The sequence below is a fragment of the Prenolepis imparis genome, unplaced genomic scaffold, assembly GCF_030444845.1.
Source record: "Prenolepis imparis isolate NDT839.2.m4 unplaced genomic scaffold, iyPreImpa1.0 SCAF_9, whole genome shotgun sequence".
In the NCBI taxonomy this organism is placed as follows: domain Eukaryota; kingdom Metazoa; phylum Arthropoda; class Insecta; order Hymenoptera; family Formicidae; genus Prenolepis; species Prenolepis imparis.
In genome coordinates this window covers 7,094,839-7,115,994 of record NW_028141167.1, presented here as the reverse complement: position 1 = coordinate 7,115,994, position 21,156 = coordinate 7,094,839, and the positions used below count along the sequence as shown (strand labels likewise).

The 21,156-nt window shown below is 30.1% G+C and overlaps 1 protein-coding gene across 10 annotated transcripts; it reads right to left on the bottom strand.

Moving 5' to 3' along the window:
- Positions 1-3,593: 3,593 nt before the first annotated feature.
- On the bottom strand, positions 3,594-20,169 carry Pde8 (phosphodiesterase 8). Of its 10 annotated transcripts, none has more exons than XM_083045455.1 (21): positions 19,342-20,169; positions 19,004-19,175; positions 16,885-16,980; positions 13,986-14,080; positions 9,398-9,457; positions 9,076-9,302; positions 8,676-8,735; positions 8,543-8,609; positions 8,267-8,434; positions 7,855-8,069; positions 7,445-7,602; positions 6,758-6,885; positions 6,554-6,661; positions 6,224-6,423; positions 5,704-5,982; positions 5,295-5,421; positions 5,064-5,201; positions 4,700-4,861; positions 4,477-4,606; positions 4,337-4,404; positions 3,595-4,083 (listed from the first exon to the last, which is right to left on the bottom strand). In XM_083045455.1, the coding sequence occupies exons 2-21, from the start codon at positions 19,095-19,097 to the stop codon at positions 4,006-4,008; spliced, it is 2,658 nt and encodes an 885-aa protein (XP_082901581.1). In that variant the 5' UTR covers positions 19,098-19,175; positions 19,342-20,169; the 3' UTR covers positions 3,595-4,005. The 10 variants fall into 10 exon arrangements, with proteins under 10 accessions (XP_082901578.1, XP_082901579.1, XP_082901583.1 ...); XM_083045460.1 differs by having other exon boundaries at positions 9,076-9,266; XM_083045452.1 differs by having other exon boundaries at positions 3,594-4,083; positions 4,477-4,861.
- Positions 20,170-21,156: the final 987 nt, after the last annotated feature.

Sequence of the window (21,156 nt, the reverse complement as noted above, 5' to 3'; positions counted from 1 at the left end):
TGTTTGTCTTTATTTATTTAGAAAGAAAGATAAAGATAGATACATATTTAAGTCTCACTTAAAGCTAAAATAATGTTGGTGCAATCGGGCCTTAGACTTATAAAAAGCTGTTAGTGAGCTAGTGAGGACATAACGAGATAACGAGAGAGTTTCGGTGGTACACACACTCGCGAAGAAAAAGAAAAAAAAACATAACGAAAACAGTACTATCGTACTTTACGTGGAACGTGAAGAGCCGATCGGTCTACTCGAAGATCACCAAACAATTCCGGAGTCGACTTCTCTCTGATTCGGGCGCGAATCGCGGATCTATCTTAAATAAAGCCGCGATGCGGAGGCGTGCTTCTACAATGTCACGTGACGTTCACTGACTATCTTCTCCAAGAATACATTCAAGAATACTTCCTACGCGCGCTACAGAATTTTGGCTATCGAAACTGACTCGGTCATACTTACGGTTATAGCTCATAACTCGAGTTTTGTACATTCTCGCTGTTTCTCGTGACAATTACATATTTCGATCTTCACCGTATTCCTGTGATTGATTCGACATCTCGCAATCGCTACAAGACGTTGTGTCTTACCATCTAAATTGAAAGTTCTGACGTATGAATCGACGATGTGCAAGAAATAGATTCGATATAATTTGTCTATGACAGCGAGATTATCTCTGATCGTCTAAGTACACATCGTTGATATGTTGTCGAATTTTTCTATTTTTGTGACATCGAATTTACTACCTCTTCTGAATTATTACGATGGCGGGATGGCGCAATAGTGAGCGGTATCAATTTTAGACAGCTGTGTTTTAAAAACAGTCCGGAAATTCGAAGAAAGAATTAGAATGCATAATCTCGTTATCGAGATGAGATCGCATCTTTAGCATTGTAATGAATTAAAGAACTGACGTTGCATCACCAAACGAGAATTTAATTGAACTGATTTTCTGAAGCTTTTCGACCGTATTTTGCTGGGCAAAATCACGAAAAATAGAGAACTTGACCAAGATAAAAATTTTCAATCAGTCGAAACGATCAGCTTAAAAGTTGGCTTATTTACAAATCGTAGCAAATGCTGGAGATATTTTGATTGTTGCAAATAAAATTCAAATCCAAGCATAGATGAGAAACACTTTGACCTCGTGAAGAAATATTTAGATCGACAAGAGTTACCAGAAGTGTAGAAAAAAAAAAAACACGGAGAGTGCTAAAAGCACATTCTTTAAATGTGGGCTACCCCCAAAGTGTGTTATTTTAGGATATTGGATTATACGCATTTTTTAAAGCTACATTTCCTTCGATTTGCTTCTTTCTCGTTTAATATATAGATATACGTATATACATGTATACAGTGCCGTAACTAGCTTTTTATGTGCCCTGGGCAAGGTTTTATTTTTGAATCCCTTAATTATTTTGGGGGAAAAATAATAATAAAACGAAAACGATATAACAATTGTTTATAAATAATTTTTGTGTATACAAGAAATAAGATAAGATATATATAAGATCATTCATATTTATTTCATATTTATAAATAAAAATAATTATTTTAATTGCACTTTTCTGGCTTTCATTGCAGCAAATTCATTGATTATATCATCATAATTAATATCTTTAACAATACTATATTCAATCGAAATTATGGAAAGATTGGATAATCGTTCTTCTCCAATTTAAAATTAAAAATTTGAAAATATTATTATATTTGAACAATTTTTTTGTTCAGTTTCATTTCAAGGCCCCCCTCTTCGTTCTGGGCCCTGGGCCTCTGCCCCTAGTTACGGGACTGCATGTATGCGGAAAGTTGTATGGTTAATATCCCGTTAGCTTTGCGCGATAATTAGCGACGTTAGATTCTTGTGTATAGATCTTGTCGAGCCGTCAGCACTTTTGGATTTTTCAGATTTAATTCATTTCGGTCAATAATTGCGCGAGCACATTTCGTCCGCACAAAAGTTAGATGAGTTTTGCGTGCATCGCTTCGCGAGATAATTTTGAACAATGAACAATGAATCACAACTCATAGAGACGGCGATTTAAGCGGATTGCTACACGGATTATGTAAGCTTGATTGATAAACTCTCCTTTATAGAGGAAAGGCGTAAAATCAACTATAAAACAATTATAAAAAAAAGACGTGCACGTCGCCAAAAAAAAATATATTATAAAACTTACGTGTATGTACACTATTAATGCTCAGAATAATATACTTAGATATAAAGATGTTTGCTTACTAAATTACTTCATTACTCCGCGAATTCCATCTACTAGCGGCAAGTGCTAATGAAACAATCTTGAATGAAAATAGCTCCTGATCCACGTTTCGTCTAAAAATATGCATTCGCATTTAAGTCACGCAATCAAAAATATTTCTAACGATATAACTCAGCTGGATAATCATTTTCGCAATATCTCACTGACCAAAAGCAAACGAATTTTAGACCTTAAAACAGACAGTTATCGATTATGATACATTTTGGTTTTCCGAAAAATTATTTATTCGATCGAGAGACATCTAAAAGTGAAGCGCAAATTTATATAGATTTGGCGAAGCACTTGTGGCGGGTGTATCGGGAGAAAACGCGAGTAATCTAATTTTAAGCGTAATTCTTAGCTCTTCGGACGAATCATATTATGTGGCATTATTATATAGTAGTAATGATACATATATACCTATATATAAGCTCGTAATTAAGTTATTACTTTATCTACTTATACCGCGCGGTACTACTTACCGCGCGATACTATTTGTCACTCGATACCACATCCAACGAACAATAATAATTAATCGATAATTCCAGACAGGAATCTTATAATATCTTAAGAGATTCTCTTATCTCTCTATCTTTATTCCGAGATATTGTTGTGAAATGTTCCATGTTTACGTGTCACAGACTTCAGATAAAAACTCTAAAAAATGACTCGATACTCTGATTGTCTCTTCGTCTAGGGATAAAAACTAAATATATTGATACTGGATAAAACGGCCATGATTACTCATGCGTGTCCCGGCAAAAGTATGTTATGATAAGTAAAGCGTATGTGTATGAACACACAATATATCAGCATACATAAGAATCTTTAAGATGAATACATAGTAATCATCCGTTAGGCCGATGCTTGTAACTCGATGGACTATTGATGTTATTATATCGATTCTTCTCGGTTTGTAACAACATTAAACAAATTATTATATTTAGATGCAAAAATATTATGTCAGAGCAGTCTTAGATTGAGAGAGCGAATGCGTATTTTCTGTATTAACATTAAAATGAAAAATTTGTAATTTGCCGAAATCACATATGATCCGTTGACAAAAATGCGCGAGATTTTATTCTGATACGCGGCTTATATATCTATTTTATATCTGATTTTACTTAATTCTGTATGCAGCGTATAGAAATAGGCCCGATACTATTTCTTGGCTAAGAGAGAAACAATAAAGTGGAATCCGACATACATTAGTGTGTGAATCTTTTTTTATTCAAATTATACCAATCCTTCTAAGTAGCCACTATCGAAGTTTAAAACAACAAAATTAGAAGAGGGATTAAGTTCTGGTTGAAAAAAATGATTCAAATGCAATGTTCTTGAGAATTCTTATTTATTTGCTAGCTGCTCCCAAATGTACAATTTAATGATCAGCATGCATCAAACGCAGCAAAGCTCTTATTCGAAGTAACAGTCGCAGAAGCTATATGCAAAGGTATTTCTTTTTTTATATATACTATATATATCTTACTAATGTGCGTCACATGTTTTTAAAATAGGGCAAGTATCTCACATTGAGGAAAATGGAGTTATATATAAATAAAGAGAATGTTGAGTGAGAGAAATATGTCTGAGGAAAACGGTGAATTACACATTTTTTTATAGAAATTATTTGAAAGTGTATATATGACATGTCGCTATTCTATCTTTAAATATGTAAATGCTATACACGTGTGTTTTTTGCAATAATAGTAGCATAAATAATGAAAAGCAAAACTAAACGATGCGCTTTCCATTAAGAGGATCGCGGTATTTGCATGTCGGGATGTTGTTGCAGCTTCTCAACATCCTGCAAAGTAGATATACCCTGTTCCTATGAGACATACAATTTAAAACAAAATACATTAGTGAATAAATATAGAATTAAACCAACAGAGATCAAAAGTATGATAGATTTAAATATTAAAACATTATTATATAGATATTTATCTTTCATGAATTCTTCAAATTATAGAAGATAATATTAAAAAATTAAAAAAACATTATTATAAATTTTAATTTAATATTAAATTAATTATATTTCAAAGTATTTGAATTAAAGATAAAATTGAAAGCTAATGTCTTACATTATACTCTTTCCATTTGTCATAGTTATGCCGCATATAGCCCAACATCTCCGGCATGTCGATAAACACTGTAAAGTAAATAACATAAAAATTTGAATATCTTTTTTTAATAACATCTGCAAAAATGAGAAGAAACAAACCATCCCAAGCCTCGATCATATCGTTGATGATATAATCGACGAAGCCAATTTGCGATTTCGGTATTGAACACGTCAGTCTATCAAACATCGGCATTACTACTGGCATTTTTAATCTTTTCTCTTCATCGGTCTGAAAATTATCGATAATTTGTCGTAAACGCGCAAAGAGTGAATTATCTTCTTTAAAATGAACAATTTTTTGTATTATTAGTGAAATATGTACCTGGCTAAAATACTCCTCGGCGATTCGTCTCGCCCATTCGACGCAACATTTTAGCGGTCGCGTTGGATTAGATACGTCCGCGCATTTGATCATCATTCTTTTAACCAATATTACATTATCTGGTTGCAATAACACTGACATATCTAGAGAATCTGAATAAGTCTGCGAAAGAATTTTTTAAATTTAATATTTAATTAGATATTATTTTTTCTCTTGCATATATCTCGGATTATTCACATAACAACTATTACTTTTAAAAAATAATAATAGAAGGTGGGATCAGCATAGCAATGTACTATAAATTTCAATTTAATAGAAATTTGTGATAATATATAATAATTTATATATATATAATATATGTTACCTCTTGTCCGTCGCCGATTCTCGCGCTGCAAACATTCATGAACTTCGCTAGATGCTCGAAATGCTTCGTCATTTCGGTCGCCAAAATCATGTCAATGACATTTTGTCGCAACAGTTTGTATGCGTCTTGCTCCAGATTCTAAAGCAGACATTTAACTCAGTATTATATCTTTGGATTATTTTACATGTTAAACTTTCAAATTTACGATACAAAATGTACTGAGAAATTTACCTTAAAGATATTTACACTATCGTCGGATAATGACAGTTTAAATGTTAAGGCTGCATGATGTGATTCGAGAACTGACAGATCATTGTATAGTATTGCCAAGCGATTATTAGCATTGCAAAGGAATTGACTGAAAGATAATTTAAATTCAAAATCTGATTAATATATTCAATTTTAAGATTGAAAGTTTTTGACAAGTAATAGACATTAATTAAATTTCTGCTAAGAAACTTTCTTCAAAACTTTCCTAAAAACTAAAAAAACATACAGCTAAAAAAAATTTTTAATAAATTTCAAATGTGTTATATAGAAAATTAAAACAAATAGGATATAAAAAAATTTAATTATATTATTGGAAACTTTAATGTGCTAACATATTTTGTTTTATCTCTCAATATCGAAAGTAGGTTACCTGGACCGTCCAGGATGATCAATATCGTGCGCAGCCGCCGCGATTAAAGCAGCAACTTCATCTAAAGGCTCCAAAATTTCCTTGAGCCTCTTCGATTGCATGAATCTCGCAGTTGCTTGCAAAACGTCGGCCGCATGCGTTGAATTGTGATAACTATTATCCGCGTTATAATTGTGCTCGATAATAGCTAACCAATTTTGCAAAGTTTTCTCGTCGCAATTTAATTTTGCGGGTACTTGATACAAATTCATGATTGTTAATCCCAAAAAAACAAGTGGTCTGTAACATTTATAATAATAACGGCATAATCAATTCAAGCAGTATACATCTATAAAAAGAAAAAAGAAAACGCGAAAAAGTTTTAAAATTGTTTACTAAATAGATATAATAGTGCAATATATCTAAAGAGAATGAAATACCTCAGATCAAATATCTCATCAAAAATAATGATAAGTGATGTAAATTAATAATTATAAAACTGTTACAATATATCATGAAAAAATGTGTATTAATAATTAACCTCTTCTCCGTTAGTATTTCAAGTTTAAATATCTCAAAGTTCCAATCGAGACTCTTGTCAAGTATCTCTGCAATTTCTTGCGGTCCCCGGAAATGTTTCATTTGTACACGCGAATTGACTGGACTCGTGATAGGTTTGATAGTGGATAATCTCGCGGAATCTGACGATGATCTTCTAGACTCCCATGCTGTGCGCGGAGACTGTTAATTAACAGCAAACGTCAAAAAATTAGAAAAAATTAAAAAAATTTGTGCATGCTAAAAATTTACATTTATGACACACTTTGTGACAAGGTTTACCATATGAAATAGAAAGCAGTAAAACTCTTACAGCAAGTAACGCGCCAACGAGATCTGTCGCAACTGGATCACTATATGTCGCTCTATCCTCCTTAAGATGCGGGACGTAAAGTTCTGTCGTCTTTAAGATATCGATCGCCTGAAAGACGCAGATGTTTTATAATAGTGCGCAACATACATTTGATTGAATGAACATAATTATAGAGCGACACATGAGCAGCAATTAATTACGTACTTTACCGATCTGCGCCGCTGTTTCCGGATTAGTATCAGTAACTGCATTTGAAAGTAACGTAATGACTTTAGTGATAGGAGCTTCTAGTTGCAAGGTTTGCAATTTTTGCAAACTAGACCGCCTACGGCCTGTAACAGAAGTACAATCTTTTATATTAAAGGGTTAGCTAATATAGTATTATAAAATTGTTACATAATTTCTCATTTTAAAGACAATTAAAATTATGTGCATTAAAATGTAATTTTGTAAAAATTATTATATATATTAAAATAATTATGTGATATAATAATAGAATGCTTGATCGTTTAATAGATCACAACGATGCAGATTAATATTAAAACGATAGACATAAAGCTTTTCTATTATCCGATATCTATATGTATAACAGATGTTTCAGGTTTACACTATTAAATTTCTTGACACGTTTACGATAGCGATATATAACATTATCAGACACACGATAACTTTCTAACTTAAAAATATATCCTACAAAGTGCATTATAAAATTGTTGATGACCTAATTCGTATTTCTAAATATTACTTGTTTTTATATCAAACAATATTATATTAGTAAACTAGAGCAATAATTATCCATATTGATTGACATTGGATGATTGATTCTTCTAATTGTTGATACAATTGATTAATATCAATGATATTATTTAATAATTGGTACAAGTATTTTACCTTCACTTATACTAGATTTAACGTCTGAGGATTTTCGTGCGTTTGATAATACACTTGCTCTGAATGGAGGATGCGATGGGCTACCAATAGGACTTATCGGTGTTGAGTTGTCCAATAGATACGTAGTGTCGTATACGTATATGTAATGAGTCGGTTTTCTATAGATAAATGTAATGATTGATGAAATAATTAATAGAATCGCTGATATATATAAAATAGTGAACAAATGAGATTTTAATAATGTAATAGTATTTTATTTAAGTAGTATTTTATATAATAATAATTTTAAAAGATGTTAAAAATATGGATGTATGGAAAACTTTTATCAAAATTTATAAATTAATATTAGATAATAATATTTTATATATTTACAAAAAAAGATATAATATGTTTGGACTATAATAACGTACTTTAACGTAGTACAAAACGGAATTATTCTGCAATTAATCGTAATCATTTGATTATTTTTTCTCCTGCAATTCACATTTCCTTCGAATTCCCGACCTTTACTCAATTGCTGCTCCATGAGAGGAAAATTTTCGTAATAGATTATCTCTGAAAGATTTCTCCCCATCATTTCCTCTGTTTTATATCCTAACAATTTTTCGCTGACTTTATTTAAAAACTAAAAAATAACGTGAAATTATAATCTATATACATCTATTCGTATATAATGAAATGAGAATCTTGTGCAAATAATGCATACAACAAAATATACAATTTCTTTATTTTAATTGAAAATATTGAATATTAAAAAAAAAGATAAATTATATATTGATGAATTATAGAACGTTGTAAATTTCAATTTATTACTCATGATACCTGTATAATATTTTTATCATTAGTCACATGCACCATATCACGACATCGGTTAAGTGCCAAATACAGTGCATGCGCTGCTGAGAGTTGTGTTCTCGGCAATAATGAGCTAGTATATATTCCTACTAATTCGTTTATTAATATACCTTCATGTGAACATTCCATCAGTGCCTAAAAAAAATATATATATATATAAATAAATTAAAAATATCAAAAAATTTATCTAATAAATTTTTACTATATTTTTCTAAGTTTTCTTGTATTTGCTTAAATGCTTACTCTACTAAAGCCTGTTTCTAATAAGTTCAATGCCACAATATGGTCTTTCTCGTCGAGCATAAAGTATCTATAAGAAGACACGCAAGATTATAACTTAAATAATAAAAAAAAAGATTATTGTAGAAAAACTTACGATTTTTTCACGAGCGCTATTATGATAGAATTATGGTATATCGGACTTGATCTGATTGCTCTGAAATCAATATATAATAAAATATACAAAGTTATATAAAAATATCTAAATAATCTATCGTTATGAAGAATGATAAAATTTTCTTCAATAAAATAAATTTATTTTATGCTCAAATAACAACGTGATATCTGTAATTTAAATATTACTCGAACAATTCGATATATTATAGCTTTCTCTGCATACAAATAATCTTATATTCTTATGTTATAATCTAAATCTTATATTCAAAGTTACTGTTTTATTCCTATTTCTATATAACTTCTTTTCTTATATATATTTTTTGCACATATATATATTTCTATTATATATATATCATATTTAAATAATCTACCACACATACCTACAAATAACATCGCCTTCGGCTGCGTGATGTCCTCTACGATCAATAATCACTAATTCGTGAGCGCGATTTTGAAAAAGTTCTATCGCTTTTTCCGCATCTTTCGCCACCGACACACTCCAACCCAATCTTCTTGCAGCATTAGCAAGTATATCCATTTGCTGATCATCTTTACTAAAGACTAATAATATCTGCACAATGCAGAAATTACTTAATTTGATAGAAGACTGAAGAAGAAAATAACTCATATATATTATATATGAGATGCTATAAAGCCGAATTTCTTATTACAATTCTATTACAAAAATATCGCGGTACTTACTTTCACGATACTGGGAACGGTGGCTGTCAATAAATAATTACTGAGATCTTGAGGACCCTTCTGTAAACAGCACAAAATAATTTGCAAAGTTAAATAATAAATGTATAATGTAACGTATAAAATGGATAGTTGAGAAGAAAATAACCGACGTTTTGTTATAATTTGTGTTTGTATGTGTGTATGTTTGCAATGAGTAATTAAATTAAATGTGTAATTAAATTTTGTAATGTAATTAAATTATTTAATTTATTAATGCATTGATATCAGTGCACCGGATACATACTGGTTCTCCTTTATCTAAGAATGTTGATTCAAGTGGTTTGCAAATTTTCGCTCGACGACGCGCGCGTGGATTTTTTTCCACATTTTTAGCATTTTCATAAAATCGAATTTTAACTTGATCTTTCATTTGCAGTAAATTAATAGATTGTGAGATTGTATTATTATAACCTACATAAACTAAACATGTGACGATAACCAAACAACGAGATTGACGTGATTGTATACATACTTCAAAATAATAAAGGCCGATTTTGAAGCATATAGTCAACCACTGATAGATTGCAGCCTTAGTTGCTTTTATCGAAAATTTACATTTTTTTATATCATGTTAAAAATGCGCTATATATATTTCGCACAATTTATGGAAAAAGAGAATTAATTTATTCTACTATAATCTCTTTAGCCTATTATATTTTAAGAGAATTATGATTATTGCACAAATTTGAGAAATGATATTTATAGTGTTAAATCGTACCCTACTGTGGATTATTAGTTGTGGAGCTAACTCATTGTCAGTCACTTGCATTTTATTTTTAGCGCACCATTTCTTTTGTATATGCCCGCACATGATACTAAAAATCCCACTATACCAAGCTCGCGATTCCTTTTTATCAACATTATTGTCGTCAGTCTCACCGCAGACGTAGAGCACCGGTAGAGTTGGTTGTCTGTTCATTTTTCAATGCCTTATTAGCGCGATAGAGGTAAAAGAGCAACTGCATAGATAACGATGCATCACGCTGCACATTAGCAGTTTGAAGCTTATCAATTATTTCATAAAGCATTTATAGCGTAATTAATAAATTAATGTTTTATTTTGAGAATATGTATTTTTCGCAATTTTTCTAAACCGATTTACAATAAATGTCTGATATTTTAACATTAATCCTTAACTTTATCGAACTACTGCGATACTCGTATTACGATACGTTACGTTTGAGAGGACAATTATTGCGATACTGATCATCGATTGTGAGATAACGAGATTATTCGTTCGATATATCAGTAGCAGAAATCTGTCTGCGATAAGGCGTTTGCATGTCGGATAAGACTACTTATATATCTTATGGAAAAACGTGTTTATAAATAAGAGATATTGTTATTCCTCTGAAGAAAAATTAATCCATTTATTTTTAAATTTTTATATGCATTTTTCTCTGATAGCATAAATTTATAATTTAATTTTAATTGCAAACAATTATTTAAAATTGTTCATTGATTTTTTTATACCAAATTTATACTAAACTTTACATACATAATACACACATAAATATTATAATTTTTTAATTAAATAAATTTTTATGTTAAGCAATAATCGTTTACGAACAATTTACAAAGAAAAACGTTACTTGAGTTATTATAGTTGGTTGCCTCTGGATATTGTCGTGATTCACTACCTAACGTGTAAAATTAGATAGAAGAGAATTCTATAGTCCGTCTATATAAATTGCGAGTCTATTCTAGACGGTTTAAAGCATAAGTTCTATCAAACTCTTTTTCGTGCTTCGAACAGACTATTGCTAATTAAAAAAAATAGATGCTAGGCTGGAGAGCATATGTCACTCATATTCGTTTTTTTAATTGCTGGACGAAGATAATCTACAGCAAGGGTAGAGAAGTTCGTTCGTGTTTAGGTAGAAAAAGTTCTGCAACCGAGGAAAATGTTTTGTGATAAAACTGTTAGTCATCGTCGTGTTATCGATTTGTCGCAAGTCTTCAAGGTATTAATCACCGTTTTACATGGAGGTAAATGTAACAGTAAATAAGTGACCGTAGGTGACAGTTATTTTTTATTATCTTGTTAAATTAATATAAGTAAGAAACCAGGAAGAAACAATAGAGGTATCGATTGCTAATCCGAAAAAATAATAAGTAGAGAACTTATATCACATAGAAGTAATGCGAAAATTCGTGGAGCTCCCTGTCAACAGATAGTTTCGCAAATTACTCGTTTAGCATTAAACTTAGCAAAACATGTTCGTTTTTGAGCTTATAGCATCAAACTTTCTCGAAACATCAAATCCACTCTCTGCTAATTCAATCAGAATAATTGTCGTACGTCAACTCCGATTACGTTTCACTCTGTCTGAACTCGATTGCTCGACTATATAGAGAGTACATAAGCTCCAAGTACACTTAGGTAACAACGATTAACACGAAGGGGAGCGACAGTAAAGTGAAGAAAATAAGAGATCAACATTACATTGTGTGTTTTAAACTTTTGCCTAATCACTTCTTTCTCGGATTCAGGGAGACTATAGCTCGTGTTCATCCCACGCAAGAGATCAGAAGCCGCTTATTGCTCTCGTCGAAAATAAGAGAAAATTTATGGCAAAGCGGCTTTACACTTTGGAGACACGCGACGTGCAAGTCATTGATTTTTTCTTGCTTTGTGTGTGTGTGCCGTTTTTCCGACACGTGCGAAACCGGACATGAGCACCTTCTCTTACCTGACATTTTTCGGACAGCCCGAAACAATGAAAATCGCGTACGATACATCCGCATATCTTGATCACGAGAACCTCATCGGTTTCGACTGTCGTTTCCCATTTGACTGTCTCGTACTTCTCTAGAGGTATAAGTGTCTATAGACAGTCTATAGACACCTGTCTATAGACGGGGCTCGCGAGCGGCCAGATCTTGTCTGATCGAGGAGAGGCAACCGAATGAGAGGAATCGTCCTTACCGCGATTGCGCGTCGCGAATCAATTATTCATCCGACGCTTATGCTCGCGACTTGGAGAAGCGCACACAGCGATTTTCATATTTAATCGGACCGTGTGAGACAGGGAACTATCGAGTCGATCGAGCATCACCCCTTTCATCATCCCCGTGAGAAACTTTGCGGTAAACGCCGCGCGAATTATTGAAAGGGCCTGGCTCTCTCGATGAAAGGCCGCGTCAGCGATACGCAGAAAACGCAATGTATATTTAGAATCGATGCTCGCGTAGTTTTTGTCATATAAATCGCAGGAAGGAGGGATTTGATTGCGGGTTTTATAATGAAGTCCTGTGAGAACGGAGAGGGCTGACGGCGAAAGCCACCCTTCGCTACATTATTCCTCGCTTTTTTTCTTGTCTTTTCTTTTTTTTTTTTTTTTTGTTACGTACCCTTAATCAAACATTCTCCGTAAAGGAAATTCGCTTCCCTTTTCGATCTATTTATGCGCGCACTTCCGTATAGCTTTTTTTCTTCTTTTTCTTAGAATATTTTATATAATTTTCGATTTTCTTTACAAATTAATAATTCTTTCTAGAAATTGAACATGATGATGATACTTTATAGACAAATAGTATGTACTTAAGGCAGAACAATAATACAGAACAATAAACTTAGAAATAAAAGAGAGAATTACGATGAGACAGCGATTAATTTACACATTTAAAAATAGCAAGTTTAAACTGACAATTAGGCAGAACATTTAGATATAGCGGTTTTATACTAATACAAATATTTTTATTTGCGTACATATTTATAATCTTTAAAATATTAAACAATAAAACAATGATAAAATAAAGAAAAATATATATAATGCAAAGAAATTTTTATTAAATAACTACGCATTCCATTTACGTAACGTAATTAAAATATCAATGCGTTTTAAAATATCAATGATTTTACGTTTTAAAAGAGAAAAAACAGCAACGCGGTATTATAAAAATCAATCTGTTTGTTATCCGCATTCAAAAACATGCAAAATAGCAATGCCTATGCGATTCTTATCTTTGGTTATAAATGTGAAGGAGTCTAGATAGCGCAGGTTTGATTAATAGAAACGTGATAACGCACGTCTACGTCACACGTCGCGTCACGTATCGTCAATATACATTGTCTTTAATCATTTTTCATCGTGCTTGCTAATAGATAAATTAAAAGTTTGTTTTCTCGAAAAGTCCAACAAAATATTATCTTATCTTTTGTTTCATCGAGAAAAAAACAATTATAGAAAATATTCGCAAAATTTATTATATTAATATAAAATTAAAAATTAAAAATTATTTATTAATAATAATATTATAATATAATAATATTAATATTATAATTTATTAATAATATTATAACTTTAAAATTTCTTTTATAAAAAAATTTAAAAATTTTGCTAATATATTAATAATCAATATATTGCTAATCCATAATAAATAATCAGCAGAAAGATAAATTAATAATATAAAAAATAAGTTGCTTCTTAGTTTGTTTGTATAAAAAGAGATGCAATATATAAAAAATGCAAGTTAATTACATAAAAGTTAATTATATAAAATAAAACAATTTATATTTACTATGAGAAATGACAATGTAACTTACGATAGTCAAGTAATCGCCATTCTCATCGTGCGTGATGTCCTCGAAAAGTGTTTTCTCGTACTTTTTATCCACAATGTCAAGCACATCCGTCTTATCTGAAACAATTCCATTGAAAATTCATGAATTCAATTATAATGATGCTCCAATGCTCAGAGATGTTTTTCGAATAATCAAAAATTCTCAGTAACAGGTAGTTAAGTGTGACCATAGCTTTGTAATTGAAGGCCTATCGACTTTAGAGCCATGTTTAGTTTTGCGTAACTTTAAAAGCGACACTCTATATTCTCAATCTATCAATTAACAGGGATTCAGTTGTCAATGCATTAGTAATTATAGTGACGAAGCTCATTGAGGATGCGGTCGTCTGTTCAATATGCGTATCTTATGGGGTTTATGGGTCACAGTAGCATTAATTGCAATTAAAAGTCAATTGAATCTAATTGGTAAAGAGGATTAATAGTTGCTGCAATTATTTTAAAGAAAAATACGTTCTATTAATAGAATAATGTATATGCTATAAAAAAAATTAATATATAAAGAGCGCATGTGTATTTTATAGTAAAGTCAAAATCAAATATGTTTTTTTACGCACCGAAGAAATGAATTGAAAATAATTCATCCTCCAAACTGTCTTCATTCTCGCTTGGAAAAAAATACTTATTCGGCGGCGATGCCATATGAATTATGTTTTTGACCTTGCAATCATTGAGTTATGCAGAGTTACGTGATTTCATACTGTATAAAACTGTTCTTCGTATCTATTCTCATCACACTTGAGTGTTATGTTATTATTTATCACTGTTTACACACATTAAACTTTTATTATAGAATTTTTTCTAAAAATTGCCATGCTAATTAATATACATATAAGTTTAAATTTATTTTATGTTTTTATAATAAACTTTAATTATTTCAAATCTTTTGGTAGATATATTACTAAACATTTTTATCATAGATTTTATATTATTAGTCACACAATCACACATATATTAATTTTCAATATAACGTAAATAAAAAATGTATGTTTATTATTGCAAATATAATCTCTTACAAATTAATATTATATTTATAAATATTTTGCAATTCTGCTTATCAATAGTATATAATTCTGCTATCTGCTTTAATAATATTCTCTTTTATTAATAAAAAATTAAAGTTATATAATCTATATAAAAATATAATACAATATGTCATAAAATATATAAAAACATTTCAAATTAAAAATTTGTTATAATTCACTAAATATAGTAAAACAAAACTTGGATTGTTAATAGTATAAAATGAAAGAGTTATTTTATAAAACCATTATTTAAAAAATTCAACTTGTATTTGTAATTTATAAATAGCTCAAAATTATTAAAATGTAAAATGCATATATTTCATTAAAATTACAGAATTGTTATAAAAAGATTTATTTTAATAAAATATTTAGAATTGCTTATAGTCGCAAATCAAGTTGTGACATGCCAAATAACGATATAATTTTAATTAATAGAAATAATCAATGAAATTTTATCGGATTTTTTATTTTGGAGATGTGTTGAGTGTCTCAATTGCTTAGATTTAACTAAATTGGTCGACAGATTATCTTTGTTCCAAAGATCAAGTTCGGAAATATATATATATAATTGTATAATCTTAATTTAGAATTATTCCAAAAACACTTTGTTGAAAAATGATATACAATTGAATTAAATGTAATCTTTTATTTTTTATCAGAACAAGAAATAATGATAAAATTAAATTATTTTTATAATAATAATTTTTTTAAACTTTTACAATTTTTGTTTTAAAAGAATTTTGAAATAAAAAAAATTTCTCACATCTTTATTATTCTTAATTATATCATGTATTTACTTCAAGTCAAGATTTAGTTCATATTCTGCAAATTTGATTGTTCTTTTGATATCGCATTTGAGAGCAGTATATTTGATCATTCGTTCACAACACGTGCACTCAAAGAGATCAGTTTCATAAGATTTCACAGTTAATGAAATTAAAATACTTGTTCCGACACTGTTTGCGGCCGTTGAAATCGCGAGATCGGCATATGTATATATGCGTCAATGCCGAACGATGTGTCATTTGCGGCCCAAAGACAGCGACTGACCGAGAGTACCGAATCGACCAAGTTAAAATTCTATTCGAGAGTGACTGGCCCCGGAGGAGCGACGCGATAGCGTCGTCGAGGAGACCAGAGATACTGTAGATGGATTTAATACGATACACGAGCATAGAACACTAATGTATTGCACCAAATATTAAGTTAAAAAAAATTATATTTTGAAGTAGAATGGCAGTAAAACGCTATTTGCAAAAAAAAAGCAAATATTAAAATTAAATCAGTTAAAGATTTAAATCAAAAAAGATTTAGAACAGAAGCAATATAAAATTATTGCGTCTTAAATTAAATGATCGTAGATTATTAAACTTGGAAGAGAAAAAGATATTAAATAAGTTATATAGTAATAAAAGTATTTAGGAAAACAATTATATGAAAATTATTTCGCTTAAAATGAGAATTAGTATATTATTAATGGCACAGGCATTTGATTTAAATTACTTCGTTACTTCAATAATCTCAAATCTGATAAGATAAAGATCCAAGAAACCGGTACTTGCTTATATGAATGCAAAAATATCGTATATATTGTCATATTAATTAAGTAGTTTATATCCTTCAATATTTTATATATCAAGAAAACATATTAATAAAATTAATTTTATTAGTTAATTGGAAGGGAAAATATATACGGACGTATAAATATAATATTGATAAAATATAAAACGATCTTGGATTATATGTAAAATGTAAGCACTCTCGTCATGAGAGAGCATCACGATCTTTGACTGTACTTGATGTTGGATAATATTTACATAATGATTAATTGTAACTAACGTTTCGCTACTTTATGATCATCCTCTTCGGCGACAAAGCGGCGCTTGTCGAACGCGAGACACGGACTTTCTTCGTCCCTGTCGGTCTCTGTAGCATCTGTAAATAATATCTACATATAAATACTTGTCGCTAGCAAAACAAAGAGACTAATAACTTAAGACTTAAAACATCTCATAAACTATTGAAAGAATCGATACTCGATCAAATACCTAATCTGCATTTACATAAATTTGTGATAAAAATCTAACATTAAATCGATATCTGAAATTGTGCGCATATGGCTGTAGAATATTTATCTGTAAGCTGCGTCACAACGATGATCACATAAAGAGGAACGAATAGAACGCTTGTTTACGTAATCTTTGCAGAACATGCAGAATAGCTCACGACAAATTGGAAATAGTAACTTAATTAATGTCTAATAAAACTCAATTTTTCGCATGAGAATTACTATCTGGAAAACAGATGGTTGTTATAAGAAATAAATATATTACTCATTAAATATTTAAAGATAAAAGTGATTAAAAAGTTTAATAATGATATGAGTAGTTCTCACATAAACTAAGAAAATTATTGACAGGTACGGAATAAATATATAGAATTAGAAAAAATAAAAAAACTATAGAGATTGAGTTACAAAAATCATTCAACGTAAGAAGAACAATCAATTTTATTCTAGAGTCAATCCTTGAGAATGAAATATTACATGATTTCACCTCGACACTGCGTTCAGACTCCTAAATCGAAAAATTAGAAACATGTCGCATTACTATCTGGATTCATATATCTGATTAATTCACGTCTCGAACGATGACCTCAACCAATACACGCACAGTGTGGTCAGTTGTAGACTAGGTCAAGGAGAATGACTGTTACCTGTGTGAGGCTTACCTCTCCGCCCTTCCTCTCTTTTTCATGAAAGATAGACGGACGCGCGGCAATCGATATTATGATTAGAAAGTCGAAGAAAGAAATAAAATCTGTTTGATCAACAAAATCTTATTTGTCCATAAGAAATATTTTTTAACTATGGAAAACATTTTTTTTACATATGACATGAAAAATTTTTGATATATGTAATATATGTAATCTTTTAATATAAATTCCATTTTTAATTTAACAAATAGTTATTTTTATAGCAGTTGCAAGTTTATGTATAAATATTCTATATTTGGAAATAATAATATTAATAAAATCATAAATTATATTATATATGTCCGATTAAAATTTCTTTTTCCAGCATAATATGTACATGCTTTAATTGATATAACAAAATATTGTTTTATTCGATATAGCAAAAATTTTTTAAATTTTTAATGCAAGAGTGCATTTTAAGACATAATGTTTAAAATTTATTGTTAGTATTATACTATTACACAGTTATATTATCAAGCATGTATTATACAATATTTAATAAATTTTAAACATCAAGATATATATGCGAATATAAATTAAATTAATGCAATGCAGAAGAAAGATAGAAATAGTTATTTAAAAAAAAATTTTGACGGATTGCTTTCTACAGCTTTAAAGCAATCAACGAATAAATACTGAACAAGAACGTAACTACCCACAGAATTCGATCTTCGAGAGAAGATTGCTATGCTTTGAAGTTTGACGGTCTCCAGTCATGTATCACGTGTGCCCATGAGCCAAATATGTGCAAACTTAATTATACATTATGCAGCCAGAGAAAAAAAAGTTTTACATAAAAATGTGTAATTAGAGATTGACGTATGTGGTTTATATACAGTTCTTATAGTGCCATTCACTGAGATATAATTAATATAAAGTATAGATAAATATAAAATATAAAATATAAAAAAGATACAATCTTCGCAATCATTTTTACAATATTTCCGATAATAAAAAATTTGAATTTATGATTGCATAAATGTAACGTAAAATTTATAGATCTTTATACTAAAACCTAGATTATATTATACTAAAACATCTTTTCAATTTTATTTTATCTACATCTTTTGCTTTATAACTTTTGAGCTTAACAAAGATTTGGAAATAAAAATAAATTATTTGTTTAAAAATATATATATATAAGATAAAAAGAAAAATATATTGGAAAAAGAAAAAAGAGAGCATAAAAGAGAGAGCAACGTACCGCTTGTAACTAGAGAACTCCTAGTTTCCGATGATATGCTCTTCTGCTCGACTTTGCCTCTAATGCACTCCAATATGCTAAACTTGCATCCCATCTTTAAAACGAGTTTTCACTTCGCCGAATACTTCCGTTTTCGCATTATCGGAAACTTCGAAAAGTATCCGGTCAGATTCTGAAGAGCATTGATGACAGTAACGACAAGTATTGTTAGGTTACTTTTTATCAAAATAAAATTGAGAGAAAATAATTTTTTTCTCGTATGAAATTTAGGAAAATGAGATATAAAAGAAACAGAAAATTATAAGAACTCACTGTTATTAAATAGAACCTGTACTTACCAAGCAAAAATGCATGCTCATGCTTACACCATATCAATTCGCTTATCTTGAGACCAAAGGAAACAATCCTCTGCGCACTGATTTTGCATAACCCAAACATTGATCGAGCAAGCTATTTTATATTAATTAAAGTGCATATAGAAAATTGTGCTAATAAAGCCGATTTAATCACTTTGAAACAATTTGTTAAATTGATTTATTTAGAGTCTCACACAATCAAACGACACGTGTCAATAAAATAATTTACATCCAGTCAACAGGGATTTTTTCAATCACTAGAATTTCACTTACAAGTCGAAGTTTGTTACGTTGGCACAAAACGCAGTTGCTGTTAATTGCTTGTTAAGGAGTCAGATAAAACGTTTGTTATGCGTGATAATGCTTGTGAAAATCACAAAAACTCCGTAATCGTTGACGATTAATTCGGCATTGAACGCCATTGAACATCAAGACCGAGACAAATGTTTCATATGTACGGGGTCATGCGTCTCGGAGTGCAATTTTCTCAGCTTGTTTTATCTTATCTTCTCCGCCGAAAGTGTTTACATGTAATTCAAAAGTTTCGCGGCGCATCTCAAATAGCTGTATCACTTAGAAGTCACGATCCACAACGTGCGCAATTGGAGGACGTTCTGCGCGAGATAGCCGTTCATGTAATTTGTCCGATTACGCGATGTGGGGGCACGAAGCAGACAAATAGTGCTGTGTGTGCATAATTATCGGAGACACTGTTTTCGTAGTAATGCAAGCATACAGTTTCTATACATCCACAAGCATTTAAAAATTAAAGTTTAAAATTAAAAGAGAGACAACAAATTTAAAGGTAAAGATCTTTAAAAAGTAAAAGATTTTTTATTTATTTTTAATGTTCTGAAAGATTTTTTATGCCTATTTTTCTTTATATAAAGAAAAAAATTTAACTTCCCTTTTTGATTATAAATTTAATATTTAAAATACATTACACAACAATATAATGAATTTCATTGCTAAATATATTTGTAATATTATTTTTGTATTAATATATTAGTGCGTTATGAATTTTGTTTAACATATTACATTAATATTTTCATGTATAATTATACATTTCTACATATTACATATAAAATAATAAAATAAAAGATAAAATAAATACAAAACATATTTTATAAAGAAATATTACTTTTAAGTTTGAAATTATTAATTTGAATTATAAGATTCAAACATTTTACAATGACAAGTACAATATACATTAATCACTATTTGATAAATAAAAATAAAAATATCTCTAGACACAACTTTGTTAAAAAAGAATAAATTTGTTAATTTTTTTTAAAGATAAAGAAACAGTGATAACAAGCACAGTGTTTTACGTAAGTTTACTGAACCCGTCTGTCGATATTTCTTGATCATAAGTCATTCAAATACATTTTTACATTGAAAAAGCAATGACTACATTTGACAAGATCAATTTTGCAATGTTGCACTACGCAAAAGATTTTTCTTTTAAAACATTTGCACATTTACACTTTACGAGTAGATATAAGTAGATACGGAACAATTAGTCAGACACATTAGTATCTAAACGGAGTAATTTGGCGGCTAACATGAAGATAATAACATAAAAGCGAGAATTTTTCGGTGTAAACTTTTGCAACATCACATAACAGTCACGATGAACAATGACGACGATTTCACTGAATCGCGAGCGTTTTATTGTTAAGCGACACGGCGCTTCGAGGTGTGCACGAGATTTTAATGAAGACAAACGCAGACATAGGCAGCGTAGTAGCCTCAAACTCACTGATTAAATTGTGCGATGTCCCGAGGACGAACCCA

What these genes read in the sequence shown, in the direction of transcription:
- Pde8 (XM_083045452.1), bottom strand. Translation starts at nt 19,097, where the DNA reads ATGGGATGCAAGTTTAGCATATTGGAGTGCATTAGAGGCAAAGTCGAG. An exon ending in TGATCATAAAGTAGCGAAAC is followed by an intron (nt 14,081 to 16,884) that starts GTTAGTTACAAT and finishes GAATTGTTTCAG; the next exon opens with ATAAGACGGATGTGCTTGAC. An exon ending in GAATCGGCGACGGACAAGAG is followed by an intron (nt 4,862 to 5,063) that starts GTAACATATATT and finishes ATTCTTTCGCAG; the next exon opens with ACTTATTCAGATTCTCTAGA.